The sequence below is a fragment of the Alexandromys fortis genome, unplaced genomic scaffold, assembly GCF_014885135.2.
Source record: "Alexandromys fortis isolate MF-2015 unplaced genomic scaffold, M_Fortis_MF-2015_v1.1 scaffold_1, whole genome shotgun sequence".
NCBI classification, from domain to species: domain Eukaryota; kingdom Metazoa; phylum Chordata; class Mammalia; order Rodentia; family Cricetidae; genus Alexandromys; species Alexandromys fortis.
Window position 1 is genome coordinate 13,818,891 of NW_026067927.1, and position 15,679 is coordinate 13,834,569.

A 15,679-nucleotide genomic window follows, 5' to 3' on the forward strand; every position below is an offset into this window, starting at 1 on the left:
GGCCACACCTCCCATTCCAGTAAGGTGACCCACCCAGTCCTAGCTACAACCCAGCAGTCCCGGGGAGGGGCCCCAAAGAACCAGATCAGAGATAGCCTTAGGCATGTCTTTATTCACTTGGATGCTGTACAAATATTACAATTTCCTTTTGCTGAAAAAAGTATAAAAATAATCTTTATATAGGAATCCATTCGTTACTGTAAATCTTTCTAAATCTCTGCAAATGGCTCTAGATGAGGGTAAGTGAATAAACAGAAGGGAGGGAGAATGGGGTAGAAGGAGACTGGGCCACTCTTCAGGGACCAGCCCACCCAGATTCCTAGCTAGACACATCAATTCCTTGCTAACCCCCTCCACCAAGGCCGAGATCCAGGACTCAGGGCACAGCAGAAAGGAACACATGAGAGGCTCAGAAGCTGCAGGGTGAGCGGGTGGGTAAAGGAAGTTAGGGTGGCAGCTGGCAACTACCCAGCCTCACCCGCTTTCTCTCCTTTGGAGAAGAGTGGCTGATAGGAACAGGGCAGATGTGCCACTGGGTGGCAGCTGTGCCCAGCTGAGGACGGCTTCAGAAAAGAAAAGGCAAACCTTTTGGGCTCCTTGTAGAGAGGGCTAAGCTCTCTCCCTTGCTCTGCTAGCACAGTACAAGTGCCAGTGCGAGACTCGGTGGCATGGCCGGAACTGAGCAACTGGGGAAGGCTGAGGAAGCCAAGAGTCAGGGGCTCTCTCAAGCTGGGGGTGGGGGTTGGGGCAGTCCCTAAGTGGCTCCCAGCCCAGACAGTCTGGGTTGCAGCTGCACAGGACATGTCAGAGGTTGAGAACAGGAACATCAAAAAGATCACAGACACCTTCACTCTCGTCCAGGTTGTAGATGTAATCGTGGTCTCCGGGAGGTGGAGAAAGTCGGAGGAGGGGGGCAAACACTGCAGAGAGCATAAGGCTGAGGTCTTAGGCCAAAACCCCCAGCTGTCACCCACCCCCTGCTCAGAGCTCTCCCCATCTTCCTGGGCTACCCACCTTCTGAAGACATCAACTCCTCCAGCAGCTCGGAGCTCATGCACTCTGGGAATGAACACAATTCACTCAGATTCTGGCTCTCATTTCTCCACCCACCAAACCCCATAGACGAAAACCCCCACTCCACACATCCACTAGGAAGGAGCCTCACCCTTTTTCTAGGATACCCAGAACAACACCATCCTTAGAAGAGAACTCAAAATTATGTTCCTTACTCCCCTACGTCCATTCCAAAGGAGAAACACAGCCTACCTCGTGTGGGGTCGAAAATTTCTGACAGCTCTTTGGGGAGATCCAGAACTGAAAAAGAAAAAAAAACTAAGCTCAAAGGAGGTTCAGTTGGGTCCTACTATATAGTCCAGCTTTCTTTAGGTCATGAATCATTAAGCCCCAGAGCTCCACACAGCTGAGGAAATGTTGGTCCTACTGAGGAAAGGGTGTCTTGTCTGCTGATCTAAATTCCTCAGTGCTGAGCCAAGGCTACCAAAGGCCCAGTGCAGGTGACAAGTACAGCCATTCTAACTCAGAGACATGCCGGGTGGTGATGGTGCATGACTTTAATTCCAGCACTTGGGAGGCAGAGACAGGTGGATCTCTGTAAGTTCGAGGCCAGCCTGGTCCCAGGACAGCCAGGATTGTTATAGAGAAACCCTGTCTCAAAAAACAACAAAACAAAACTCAGATACACTGCAAAACTCCAATTGCTTTCTGAGCTGTGGGTGCACACCTTCTCTGAGAGAAGAGTCCCCATCCACTCCAGCCCTTCCTGGGTACCTGCTCTGGGCTGGGACAAGAAAACATGTTGACAGAGGGCAGTGCTGGTATGATGAACCTACTTCAGACCTCTGACTGGGAGGACACACATGGGAATTGAAAGGAAAAGAAACCTGAGCAGACCATGATGGGTGTTAGGGCTGGAGAGGCGGCTTAGTGGTTAAGAGGGCTTCCTGCTCTTCCAGAGGACCTGAGTTTGGTTTCTAGCGCCCACACCAGGCAGTTCACAACCTCCTGTAATTCTAGTTCCAGGGGATCCAATGCCCTCTTCTGGTCTCCGAGGGCACACACACCCTCTCTCTTTTTTTTTTTTTTTTTTTTGGAGACAGGGTTTCTCTGTGTAGCCTTGGCTGTCCTGGAACTCACTCTGTAGACCAGGCTGGCCTGAATCTCACAGAGATCCGCCTGCCTCTTCCTCCCAAATGCTGGGATTCAAAGTGTGCACCACCATCACTGCCCAACATACAAATAATTTTAAACAGATTTTGGGAGGCCAGTGAGATAGTTGAGTGAATCCCAGTGCTTGTCTTAAAGCACGACTGTCTAACTCCAATCTCTGGAGCCCACATTAAGGTGGATGAAAAGGCTCTCAGACCAGGCGGCCTCAGCAGTGAGCAACGCAGCCATGGCCAAGATTAAGGCTCGGGACCTGAATGGCAAGAAGAAGGAGGAGCTGCTAAAACAACTGGACGATTTGAAAGTGGAGCTATCCCAGCTTCGCGTCGTCAAGGTGACAGGCGGCGCCGTGTCCAAGCTCTCCAAGATACAAGTTGTCCGCAAATCCATCGCCCATGTTCTCACCGTCATTAACCAGACTCAAAAGGAAAACCTCAGGAAATTCTACAAGGGCAAGAAGTACAAGCCTCTGGACCTGCGACCCAAGAAAACTAGAGCCATGCGCTGGCGGCTCACCAAGCGCGCGAGGAGAAGCCGAAGACAAAGAAGCAGCAGTGGAAGGAGAGGCTATACCCACTACGCAAGTATGCGGTCAAGGCCTAATGGAAGGGCAATAAAGTGCAAGACTGGTTAAAAAAAAAAAAAAAAAAAAAAGGTGGATGAAAAGAACCAACCCCATGGAAGAGCAGATGTGCACAACCTCTCCATCCCCAGTACTCTGTGGTGTTGGTGATGACACACGTCTTCATACATGTTTAGCAAGCACTCTACCACTGAGCAATATCCCAGGTATACTTACAAACTGAGAAATACCAGTCAGGACTGCATTGAAGAAAGGTCATTCCATTAGTAAGAGTAAAGAAAAGGATGCTTTTAATTGGTTTACCAGGCAATAGCCCCTACGTGGTATAATACGAGCCTACAAGGGCATAACTCTTATGGGGGTAACCAAGCCCCTTTTGCTTAGATCTGAAGCCAGTTCCATAGGAAGTAGTTCATGCCTGGCCCATGGCTGGAGAGATCATAGCTCGTAGGCGGGGAACTTACTCGTATTGCTTTGCTAAATAAGCATATCTCAAATCATCTCCTAAACTTTTATGCTTCTATGTTGATCAGAGAAAATGGGCAGCAGGAGTCCATGCTCGTAGCTTGTAGCTCATCAAAGTACTGAGAACCGGTAGAGTGCTCAGCCCAGTGTTCAGGGAACACTGCTAAAGGAGGTATGGGAGGAATGTACACGTCATGGGATGCAGAAGTGCTGTGAATGCCGGTCATGGATTTAACAATGCCGCGGTATTCGTGAATTCACTAGCAGCTATGGTTACCTACATGAGATCAAGCCAGCCAACTAGCTGGGAAAGGGAGAGTCATTTTCTTTGGATCTGTGCTTGCATGTAGTACTAACTAGAATGAATGGGTTATAAAAGAGATGAAAATGGAAGAGGAAGAACTAGGAGGATGAAGGGGGAGATCTGGGTTGGAAATGATCAAAGTACACTACATAGAACTGGGTGTGGTGGCACACACCTTCCATCCCAGCTCTCAGGATGCAGAGGCCACCTGGTCTACATAACAAGTTCTAGGAGAGCCGCAGCTACATAGAGACCCTGTCTCAAAAAGACAACAATTAAAAAAACACATTGAATATGTGCATGAAATTACAAAATTTTAATAAAAGTTTTAAAGGAAAGAATGACTATAAATCTTGAGTGAAGATGGCTCACAGTTATCTGGGTGCTGAGGATGCGAGAGGGATGAGAAGAGCTGCTTCACAGACCTTACCTAGACAACGTAAGGCGGGCAGCAGAGGGACCAGGACTGAGGTGACAGAGGTGTCTCAAGTCTGGGATAAGAGTCCACTCAGAACTTGAAAGTCAAGCTGGGAGCAGGGTGGATAAGTTCAGCTGAAGACATGCAAGAAGGAGGTGTCCACCAGGGATGCAGAAGATGGACATCAGACATAGAGATGTGGAGACTGGATAAAATACCTGGACTATGTAGAGGCTGAAACCCATTATCCCTAGAGCTGAGGCCCTCTCCAGGTGTGATATGGGAAGTACCAATGTTTAAGCCAGTGATACAGAAAAGCCAAGAGCTGAGAGTAAAGACAGAAGAGGAAAGAGCATCAGCAGGGACCAACAAAGCACCAGACTTAGATCCTTTAGGAACAGCACTGTGTGATTAGGAGGCAGACTCAAGGAGAACATGGAGTGCTTGTCAAAGGCATCTAGACAAGGAAACACGAATGGCAAGGGGAGTACAGAGTAGCAAATCTCAATTGGTGAGGCTCAGTGACTGAAGTTCTAGGGAGGGGGCAAAGGCACCGGCCCTGACCTGAGGCTGGACACCCTTGTCTGGGTGGCAGAGAAGAGGGGTCAGAAGGAAGGGCATTTCCCAGCTGTGTGTTTGATACAGCACTGAGCTGACTTTCCCTGTTGGCCCTTGCCCCTCAGGAAGTACTCACCACCTGTGGGGTCTGCCTTGATGGGCTCAAAGGAGGTAGAAGGGTTGGGTCCAGATGAACTGCTGCTGCTGCTGCTACTGCTGCTGCTGCTACTGCTGCTGCTGTCCAGGAGGGCAGAAGACTGCAGAGGCCGAGTGTCCAATGTTGTCAGGCCCAGCGGGAGTGAGCTGAGCTCACCGCTGTCCTTGTTTTCAGTTCCAGGGCCACCACTCACTGCAACCACATCCCCAAACACAATCACATGGAGTCAGGAAATGGCTCCTAGAGCTTGGCTAGGCTAGATGTTATGGCCAGGACGACCACAATGCTGATACACAAACCTAAAGAGAATTAGCCACCACTAGCTACAAGATGCAATCTAGAAAAGATCACTGAAGATAGAGCAAAGGTCCTGGAGGAGGGACCCACTGGATACTGTCTAATTTGGGATAAACTTGCCTACTAAAACTCCTTACACAGTCAAAGCATCCTTGTTAGAAAGGGCATATTCAGGGCAACTGAAATGGCCCAGTGAGTAATGACACTTGTGGATAAACCTGATAACCTGAGCTCTGCCGTATTAAAGGAGAGAACCCACATTAAAGGAGAGAACCAGTCTCTCAAGTTGCCATCTGACCTGACCTCCACGTGTATGTTGTGCATGCCTCCCCCTCAAAAATAAATAAATGAAAAAAGTAATTTGAAAGAGCATATTCACAAGGAAAGTTAAGCAGGGACCCAGCAGCCTATTCCGATTCTTAGGATGGTACTCCACAACACAGACACCTTCTTGTGGGCTCCAGAATAACTCATTACATCTTACCACGAGTCTCACCTGCAATCTCAGCTGTCTGACCTGCCACCTCTGAGACTTCAGTGCTGCCAAGAACAGGAGCGGGGGTAGTTAGCTGGGGACTGCATGGACGAGAGGTTTCCTGGGGCTGAGCTAAGGCAGGCTTGGGCAGAGGTGGAGGAGTAGAAACAGCAGATGGACTCTGGAGCAGATCCTCAGGGGGAGGTACAGGCACCGCCACAGGTGGCGAACTCCATGCCTCCTTGTTCACTAGCAACACCTCGATGGGGCCGCTCACGCTCTTCAAGTGAATCTGGTACTTCTTCTGACCATTGAGACCCTGGAGGTGGTGCACAAGATGGGGAACAAGTAGAATTGCAAGCAGCCATGGCTTGCTGGGTGAGAGCCAGACTGTCTGCCAATCCACCTAGATAACCCCCCAACTCCAGGCCTCCCCCTACCTGCCCCACCCAGAACTTATCAAGCTCCACAGCCAGCATCCGCCCTCAGTTGACACCGCCTCAAGGGATGAGCACCTACCTCTGGGATGGGCACCTCTAGGCTGGTGCCTGATGGGGCCCGGATGGCAAGGAGGGTGTCTCCTAGAACCACAAGGGGAATGGGTCAGGGCCCAGGAGCTCAATCTGAGCTAGGAAAGGAAGTGTCTGTTCACTGGAGCAAGACAGGAAGCCACAGTCTCTAGGAAACTGAGTATTAAGCCTCTACCATCCCAGAGTGCTGGGCAGGGCTAAAACACTTCTCTCCCAAAAAACTCATGCTCAGTAACCAGAAAATCCAGCGCAAACACGCTTCTTTTTTTTCTTCCTTTTGAGACAGAGTCTTTTTGTTTGTTTTTTCAAAGCAGGGTTTCTTTGTGTTAATAGCTTTGGCTATTAACTTGCAACGTAGACCAGGCTGACCTCCAACTCAGATCTGCCTCCTCTACCTCCAAGTGCTGGGATTCAAGTACAATTACATTCTGAGTGAGGTCACTAGCTACAGGTAGCAAGCACTTCACTTCTCAAATATGTTGATCCCTGAAAACACATCTAACCAAGTTTTCCCAAGACCAAGATACAAGATGGAATATACAAAGGAATAGCTCCTATATACACAATGCAACTGAACTAACTACAGACTGGAAAGGGATGCCGCTGGCCCTTGTGCACAAACATATACACTCTGCTTTTTCTCTGTGCCTCTGTCATGTCTAAGAAGCAAACCCAGGGACACACCGGACACTTGTACCCTCAGCGTTGCTGGTCTCTCCAGAGTTCCAGTGGCTCTCAAACAGAGATGCTGCCTGGCTTCTCTTTAAGCAGGTACCAGGAACTCTCTTAGGAGATGGAACTTCTCCCTGAGCACGGAACCTGATGCTCAGCCCCACCCTCGTCTCCCCTTCCCCAGGCTCTGCTCACCAGCAAAGCATCTGCAGATGTCTTCGTGGGTCACGTAGGCCAAGGTGTGGGGGTTAAGGAGAACAGCGGGTACCTTTCTTATTGTGCCAGACGGCAGACCATAGAAGACCCAATGTTTTAGCAGCTGTCTGACACACAAGCCCTCAGAGGAAGTTCTGGAACCTGGGGCCCAAGTGGGTAAGGATCATGGGCTAAGGTTGGAAGAGAAGGGAGCCTCAAGTCTGAATCCAACCAGGGGCTGCAGGATCATTCTCCCGAGAGGGACAGGGCCCAGCGCCCCACGGGACAAAGCCAGCTGAGGGTCCCTTGCCCGCTCCCCAGGGCAGGGTCTGCCAGAGGATATCAGCTGTTCTGGACGTCCTCTGTGACATTCCGGATGCTCTGCTGCACCCACACCTTGTGCTGGTCAAGCTCTTGCTCCCGCTGCTGCAGCTCCTTGATCTCTGCCTTGAGCTCAATCAGCTTGTCGGCAATCTCCCGGGTATTGCAACCGGGTCCCACACCCCTGAACCGGAGGAATGAGAGACTGAGAGGACCTGCTGAGAACTCCGGGTCCCATACCTCTGCTCACTCCTACAACCACCCTCCCATGCCGGACACTTCTGCCCTCCCTACATCCCTACTCACTTCCACTGGATGCTGTTCTTGGACTTTTTCTCGATCAGACCAATACCTTCCAACACGTTGGTGATGTCGTAAATCCGTCGTTTCTGGCGCACAGCGAGAGTGTCGGCTGCCTGGCAAGCAGAAGAGAATGGAGAACGCTAGCGCCGCTCTTAAGGGTGCACCCCGATACCTATTAGTCTGGGATGGGGGTAAGTCTTGTGCGCCACCCCTGGAGTTCCCTCCAGTCACTCCAGCAGTGTGCTGGGGAAGAGTCTTGGCTTAGTTGTGTTCTGATATTCTGAAGCTCGTTTCCCTGTGCTAGCCACGAAGGGCCACGAGGACCAGCACCTGCAGCCCCGACTCAGACACAGAGCTCACGCTCTATGGCTTGAGCGAATGAAAACAGCCTCCCGCCTCTCGCCCGTGAGAAAGCACACGGCTGGCGGCCGGCTGTTGGGGGACCTAGGGGGCAGGACTGCGGTTCCCGCTACTGGTCCAGGCCTGGTCCACCATCTCCCCGGTCGCCCCTCAGCCCGGGCCGCACCAGCTTGAGGTCAAGCACGCCGTCCTTGGCTTCCTGCAGAAGCGACACGAACTTGGTGGTGAGAAGCCCCAGACTCTTCTCATGCCTGCTTGGAGTACCCGGGGGCGGCGGCGCCTGTGGCCCGGCCTCCGCCATCGCGCCCGCCCGCCCTCCGCCTCCCCTTAGCCAGGCCAGGCCAGGCCGGCGGCGGCGCAACTTCCGCTTCCGTTCTTACTCGCCGGGCCACCGGAGCTATCACCGCTGCTTCCGCTTCCGTCTCGCGCCCTCCCAGGGTAACTGGTGCAATTCCTGTCTGCAGATCTAGACGTAAAACTTCAGGGACCATCAGCAAATGTACCATTAGCCAAGAAGACGAAAGAATCTCCTAGGACCGCTAGTAGACGTAACAAATTGTATAGAAGGAAGTGACAGGGGCCGGGCCGGAATTGTCAGTGAGCAGTAGAGAAGAGAGAACGACCGAATCTTACTTGCTAACGTGCCTTCAAACTAACTGCCCGAACCCCCATCTAGGGAAGGGAGGCCTGATAAGCTTAGCCTATTAACTTAAAACTACTCCGAAGGCGTCCTTACTGCTTTGAGATCATCCCTGCCTTCTTTAGTTCTTGCCAAACCAGCAAGCTCTAACTATATCTAGCCTGCCCACTTCTTCCATCTCTACTCCTCTTCTTTAGTTTCAACATCATTTTCCTCCGGCCTCCATACAGTTCAGAGGTCACGGAGTCTTGTTCACAACCACTTCTCAGCCGTGCAAAGGTATTTGCCTCTGTCGGAATATAAGGAAAATCTTTAATGCAGTTCCTGACAGATAGGAAAAACTGTGTGTTTGCAAGTCTCATTTGTTTTTAAGGTTTTTATTTTATTTTTATTATTTGTATATGTGTGTGTCTGTGTGGGGGTTTGTGCACATGTGTAGAGGTGCTCAGGGAGGTTTAGAATAGGGTGTCAAATCTCAAGGAGCTGGAGTTAACAGGCAGTTGTGAGCTGCCATGTAGGTGCTGGGAATTGAACCTCTGTCCTCTGTGAGAGCAGCTAGTGCTCTTGACTGAGCCATCTTGCCAGCTGACAAGTGATATTTATTTTTAACCTTGTTATCACTTGTTATTTTATTTTGATCAGTTTCTCTAGGAAGTGAATTGCCTTCAGCAAGTCTATGGAGGATTCATACTTGTAAGAGTGTAAAACAAGCAGAATTCACAAGAGCTAGTTATAATAGAGTCTATGGTGCTAGCTCTGAAATTAGGGTAGTCTTTCTGAGGTGTTCATGTTCAGCAAGGGTACTTACTTGGGCCTTTGTACATCAAAACTGACTCAGAACTTGAGTGGCAAAGCCCTCGGTAGCCTAGACTTCTGGCCGCTAGGAAACGAGGGTCTATCCTGATGGATGGATGGATTTGGGTGGCACACCAACTGGTGACTACATTATCATCATCGAATGTCCATGGTTCCCTATCCGTTTCGGGAACAATGTAACCTTTCTGATCCCTGACTGCTGTCTCCCACTGCACTCTCTCCAAACAACAGACGCTCTTTCCTCTACACAGGTTCGTGCCCTTCTCTGTGGGGGGGAGAGGGGGGGAGCCATCAGCAGTCTCAGATTGTCATGTTGTGTGCAGCCACATCAACACACGGGAGGGTCATTCTTCAAACCAGCTTGGTATGTGCATATGTGTTTCCCTCTGCGCTCAGAAGTCCTAGATGGGCTTGGTCAAGACTTGATGACAGGGAGTTCATGCCTGCCCCCACCCCACAGGAAGTGGCGCCCAGCTCTCCCCACCTCAATGCAGATGCTTTTCCTGTTGGGAATAAAGCGACAGAGACTCAACTTCCTTCCTTTCTGCCTTGGAAAAGGAGGGGCCTTGGGAAGAAAAAGGGACTTTTGGGCTGTCAAGTGAGAGAGAGACTTCCTTGGGGAGAGGAATTTGACTGTTGGTGCCAGAGGAGCTGGAGTCACTTGGTCCCGTGAGCAGTGAGGGTGTGCCCAGCTCTGCAGGAGAGAGAAGGCCACTCTCAAGGCCAAGGCCATTCGTGGAGGAGGGAGAACTGGGCACTGGTCAGACCTGGTAAGTTCTGTACCAAATTTCCTGGGCGTTACAGAGCAGAAAAGGGACTTGCAGCTAGCTTGCTGGGCCTATTTGCATGCTCTCTCACTTGGCATCTGCAGAGGCACAACCCAGAACCGCAGAGGGCCAAGGCCTCCCAGGTAACCCCCTTCTGTCATTCCTACCTCTCTCTTATTTTCTCAAAGGACTAGGGAAGAGCCTTGTTCCTCTTTCTCAGAGGGGACAAAGGGACATCCTCTCTGAACTACGCCAGGCTGTCACCTGCTCCTGAGGCGCACCATGGACTCAACAGCCAAGGACAAAATACAGCCCATCCTTCTTCCTGGTATGAGCCTTGCTAGCTAGTCTGGGAGGGGGATGATGGCAAGAAAAATGGAAACAGTGGTGCTGTGTTTTCCTGCCAGATCTGGCTAGAACTCTATAGGGTAGCAAAGGGTGGGCTCTCTCTGGGCGATTGCTGAGGAAACAGAAGGGCAGCAGCTTTGTTAGCCACAGACCCACCCTGATGGACACATCTGCCCAGGCTCTTCCTGTCCAGGGCCTGAGTGGCCAGAGCAGGAGAGGGCAGAACAGCTGGCTCGGGGCGCAGCACTCAAATGGGCCTCGGGCATCTTCTACCGGCCAGAGCAGCTGGCCCGCCTGGGCCAGTACCGAAGCCGTGAAGTGCAGCGTAACTATTTCCTGGAAGCACGAATTAAGGTGGGTACAGGAGCAGGGAGCAGGGGCATTGGAGTGGGATAGGGCTGGCCAGGCCTTACCAGCTAACTCTCCACAGTCGGTGGTGCAGTCATACCTGGAAGGTGTACAGACTGGCGTGTGGCAGCTGACCCGAGCCCTTGAGGCTGTGCAGGGAACGCGGGAAGCCCTGAGTCAGGCCCACCACTTACTTCAGGGTTTGTCTCAGACCTCCCAAACCCTGGCACCCCTGAGGGAACATGTCGTCCAGCACAAGCAGCTTCAGGTCCTGACTCAGTTGCTGCCAAGACTACAAGCAGGTGAGTGTGGGGGTGGGGGTTCTCTGGGCTCGGCTTCTCAGAGTCCACAAATACCCACGCTGAGCAGCAGCTGGGGCACTAGGGAAGTGATTACTGGAGAGATGCACCCGTCCCAGAGAGTAATCCTAACTTCAAGAGTATCTGAAATAGGGTACACAAGCAGCTCATTCTGGGCTTCTCAAGCACAGACATGGAAGTCAGCACGGACATCCCATTATGCGGCTGTGGCCATGGTGATTAGCACATTGAAAGGGCTTGGACTCTAGCTCAGAGGCAGAGCATGTGCTTAGTATGTGCAGGACCCTAAATTCAGTCCCAGGTATTCCCCCAAAATTACACACACACATACAAAGTTCAACAATACCTGCATCTCTATATATGCATCAATATATATACACATAAATACAGATATATATGTAGCTAACAAGGTGGGCGAATAGCAGTCAATATGGTCTCCCATTTATTTTGTCTGTCCAATAACATTCTTTTGAAAGATTTTTATTTTAAGTGTATGTTTGGGTGCCTGAATGTATGTATGTATGTATGTATGTATGTGTGTGTGTGTATGTGTGTATGTGTACCACATGAGTGCCTGGTACATGCAGGGATCAGAAGAGGACTTAGATCCCCTGGAACTGAAGTCACAGGCAGTTGTGAGTTGCCACATGGGTGCTGGTAGTCGAACCCAAGTCCTATGCAAAAAAGCAGCAAGTGCTCACAACCACCGAGGCCTCTCTCTAGCCTCCCACCCACCTCCCCAGCGTTCTTGATTTCATGTTCTATTGGCTCAGGGATTGACATATGGCCCAACTCTAGGCCATAGCCTGAATGTTCGGATTAACCAGCGCTCTGCTGTGCTCACCACTAAATATTTAAAACCTCACACACGTCTCAGGACCTCTGTGTCCCTTGCTGCACCAGCAGCACAGGTGGGAAGACTGAGACCTCAAGCGACCTCCTTTCTTCCCTAGTGCCAGCCGCAGTGACCCACACACAGACCCTGATCGATACTCAGAGATTCTTGGAGGCATATGTGAGCCTACGGGAGCTAGAGCAGCTGCAAGAGGAGGCATGGACACCCCTAGGAGGGCTGGAGTTGCCAATATTCCAGGGACTGGGCCTTCTGGCTGAGGCGCTGTGCCAAGCTGTGGAGGCAGCTGCCGGGGCTGCGGGACGACTAGCCCGGGAAGATCCAGCCCTGCTGGTAGCTGCTCTTCGTGTGGCAGAGGCAGAGACTGAGCGTACAATCCTGGGACAGACACCCCGAGACTGGCGTCAGCGATGTCTTCGGGCGCTACAGGAGGGCCTGGACCGGGCCCACTTCTCATCACCTGCGCTGCCTGAGCCAGGGGCCCTCGCAGGGTGGCTTGAGGCGCTGCAGGTAGCTCTGCCTGCTGAGCTGGCCACGGCTGAGGCCCTAGTGGCGCCCTGCTGCCCACCAAACTACAATGTGGTTCAGCTCTGGGCCCACACCCTGCACAGTGGCCTGCGCCGCAGTGTGCAGCAGCTCCTCTCCGGGCCTGAGCTGGGAGCTGCCGACACCTTTGCCCTGCTGCACTGGGCATTGCATGTGTACATGGGGTGAGTGTTCTTGGAGGCTTGGTCAGGGGGAAGACTAGAGGCTCAGGATGACATCCTGCTATCCATCTCTAGGAAGGAGATGATGGGGAACTTGGAACTGGGGCCTGAGGTCGACGTGTCCCAGCTACAGCCCCTCCTGACCCCGGAGAACATCGAGCAGCTGGAGACAGCGTTTGTGGCCCAAGTCCAGGTGACTCGTTAGGGCAGAGGACAGAGGTGCTCTGCCCACCGCTGTGACCACTGTCTCGTTGAATGTCTTGTCGATACCCTGATAGGTCTTGATGCTCGCTATCCTCTCTTCCCAGGTAAGTGTGGCTCAGTGGCTGCAGAAGGCACTAGATGGAGAGGTAGCTGAGTGGAGCAGGCAGCAGGAGCCCAACACAGACCCGTCTGGTTTCTACCATTCACCAATGCCAGCCATTGTAATGCAGGTGGGTGGGAAGTACCCAAGGCAAGTGGGTAGCTCCCACAATGAAAGGGAGGTGGGCAGGTCTAGGGGATTTCTAAAGGCTGCCCTCCCTGCCTGCAGATCCTGGCTGAGAACATTCAAGTGACCAGCCTGATCAGTGACTCACTGCATCGGCGGGTGCATGACACGGCACTGTCAGAACTGGGCGTGTTCTTGAGGAGGTTTGCCAAGCAGGGACCCATTCACAATCCCCGGCAGCCAAAGGGCTCTGAATGAATAGGGGAACCCCACGCCAGTGGTGAAAGGGTTCCTTTAAACAAGGACTTGGAGGTGGGGCTGCAGCTGTGGGGTTGCCCGAGCAGCAGCAAACCCAAGGGTCCCCTCTGCCCACTACAGCTTCAGCGATGCTCTGATCCACTTCTCTCAGGACCATCTCAGGGGAGAAGCCCCTCACTATGTGCCCTACCTGCTGGCGGCCTTCAACCACCAGTCAGCACTGAGGTACTACACTTGCACTAACATTCTTCTGAGTGCCTCAAACGCACGGATGCCTCCCACGTTTGACCCACTTTGGGCCCACAAAGGTGGGGTTCTAATCCCGGCTCTGATACTAGTTGTACCACAATGCAGCTGTCATTTTTCTTATGAGTTATTCTACTGTTACTTGGGTAACAGTAGAATAGTCTGAGATAATAAATAAAGATGTGAATATTTATATCCTTTTAGGAAATATTTATCAAGGCTTTACTCTTTATCAGATAATGTCTGAAGTTCTGAAGTTACAGCTATGAACTAGGAAATTTCCCCCGTGCTCCTCCTGTTTTGAGACAAGAGTTTCACCCCGTGGTCCAGGCTGGCCTCAAACTGGTAGCAATCTTCCTTCTTCAGCCTCCACCAGGCCTGGCTAACTTCTTGAGTTTTACGCCCTTTGTAGTAGGCACAAGGACAGACATACAAGTGGATTTTTTTTTTTTTTTTTTGTGGCGCCTGTTCTGGAACTAGCTCTTGTAGACTAGGCTGGTCTCGAACTCACAGAGATCCTCCTGCCTCTGCCTCCTGAGTGCTGGAATTAAAGGCGTGCGCCAACACCACCCGGACAAAGGGATGCTTTTTACTCCCTCTTGTCTAAAATTAGCTCCCCTCCCTTACCGAGGAGGAAACAAACAAACAAAAAAACAGAAAGAGTGACTTAACTAGTGCTTACTTTAGCGGCAAGCCCTCTGGGCACGCCTTCCTAACCTTTCAGAACACCTTCACTGAGAGCCACCCTTCCCGCCCCCACCCCACCACACAATATGCACCACAAGGTGGCGCCAGAACGGATGAATCCTTGAGGGCCATGCGAGCCTTGGCCTTGGTCCTGAAGTCGTACTTTTGGTTGGGCCAGCTCTTCGTTATCCGTCCTGCTGCCAGACGGGGAAGCTTCAGGGGTCTTGGCTCCAATAGAAGCCGCGCTGGACGACGTACAGAAGAGGATTTGCCGCCTGGTATTGGAAGCACTGCAGGCTGAGCTCCAGGTGAGGCTTCCAATCCAGCCAGGATGGGAGTGGGAGTGAGAAACACGGTATATTTATGGGGTCACTGCGGGATCCGGATCATTCCTCTAGTCTGTCTCTGCCATGCTTTCCCTAGCCCCTGTTCGCATCTCTACCCTCGCGCCAGTGGTTGCTGAGTTCTGAGTTGCTGGACGGTGTGTGTGAACAGACGTCGCACTTCTGCCAGGATTTCTGGCGTGTGCGGAAGCCTGCTGTTCAGGTGGAGCAGGGAGAGGAAGGTTTGGGAAGGGGCGCTGCTGATGCAATCTGTACTCAACTCAAACTGGTTACCTGCCCTGCAGCTGCTGCTGGCGGAGGCGGAACGAACCGTGGTGTTGCAATACCTGCGCGCGTTGATGCAGGGCCGCCTAGTGTGCCGTGGTGCTGACGAGCGGACCCAGGCGGCTGAGCGCCTTGGGCACGATGCTGTCCAGCTTAAGGAGCTTTTCCTGGGTTTGGTGAGAGCTCGTTGGGAGGGCAGGCAGTCTACAGTCTACAGAGAATCTCAGTAGACGGGTAGGAGCCGAGGGCCCGCTGGAAACCCTGTCCCAATGTGTTCAGGGCCTAGAGGAGAGCGCTCACTGCGCGCCGGTGCTGCTCGCGCTGCGGGAACTGTTCAGCCTCCACGACCCCACGCTGCTCGGCCTCGAGGTGGCAGGCCTGAGGCAAAAATTTCCTGACGTGAGGTGAGGTGAGGGGTACAGGGGAGGAGGAAGGAGCCGAGGAGGGCAAGGGCGGGGCTGACACGCATAGTGGTGTTCCTGCAGCGAGGACCACGTCTCAGCTCTCTTGGACCTGCGTGGGGACGTGTCCCGAGAGCATCGCCAGGCAGCACTCAGCTCTCTGCAGGCCGGCCCACCGCCCTCACCTTCCTCTGGCCGCCGTGCCCTCTTCAGCCTCGTACCGACGCCTACGCCCTCACTGTCCTCCTGCCTCCCCTCGGGTCCCTGCTCCTGACCCATCTGTCTGCGTAATAAAGCCACATCCACCGCGCGTCCGAATCTATATGTTGGGGCACGCGGGTGTTGAAATCAGCGCTGAAATTAGGGGTCCATGTCCAGTGATTATCCTGGCTGCAGTTTTAGTATTCCCGTAGCATCTCGCCTATGCA

The 15,679-nt window shown here is 52.4% G+C and overlaps 2 protein-coding genes and 1 pseudogene across 6 annotated transcripts; 2 read left to right on the forward strand and 1 right to left on the reverse strand.

The window, feature by feature from the left end:
- Positions 1–92: 92 nt before the first annotated feature.
- E2f4 (E2F transcription factor 4) lies at positions 93–8,184 on the reverse strand. Its single transcript, XM_050144270.1, has 10 exons — positions 7,989–8,184; positions 7,466–7,575; positions 7,182–7,343; positions 6,839–6,882; positions 5,961–6,022; positions 5,463–5,760; positions 4,649–4,861; positions 1,267–1,314; positions 1,015–1,059; positions 93–920 (listed from the first exon to the last, which is right to left on the reverse strand). Exons 1-10 carry the CDS (start codon positions 8,121–8,123, stop codon positions 805–807), a joined length of 1,233 nt encoding a protein of 410 aa, XP_050000227.1. The 5' UTR covers positions 8,124–8,184; the 3' UTR covers positions 93–804.
- LOC126502910 (60S ribosomal protein L35-like) lies at positions 1,321–4,642 on the forward strand (annotated as a pseudogene).
- A 1,325-nt stretch (positions 8,185–9,509) lies between the features above and the next one.
- Positions 9,510–15,671, forward strand: Exoc3l1 (exocyst complex component 3 like 1). 5 transcript variants are annotated; one of them, XM_050144255.1, is made up of 15 exons: positions 9,510–9,642; positions 9,739–10,048; positions 10,233–10,373; positions 10,572–10,747; positions 10,953–11,043; positions 12,015–12,624; positions 12,697–12,814; positions 12,930–13,055; positions 13,154–13,254; positions 13,430–13,534; positions 14,421–14,550; positions 14,666–14,788; positions 14,871–15,026; positions 15,130–15,254; positions 15,336–15,671. In XM_050144255.1, exons 3-15 carry the CDS (start codon positions 10,328–10,330, stop codon positions 15,523–15,525), a joined length of 2,097 nt encoding a protein of 698 aa, XP_050000212.1. In that variant the 5' UTR covers positions 9,510–9,642; positions 9,739–10,048; positions 10,233–10,327; the 3' UTR covers positions 15,526–15,671. The 5 variants fall into 5 exon arrangements, with proteins under 5 accessions (XP_050000212.1, XP_050000210.1, XP_050000207.1 ...); XM_050144253.1 differs by having other exon boundaries at positions 9,511–9,642; positions 10,587–10,747; positions 10,824–11,043; XM_050144250.1 differs by having other exon boundaries at positions 9,512–9,642; positions 10,824–11,043.
- The last annotated feature ends 8 nt before the right edge of the window (positions 15,672–15,679 follow it).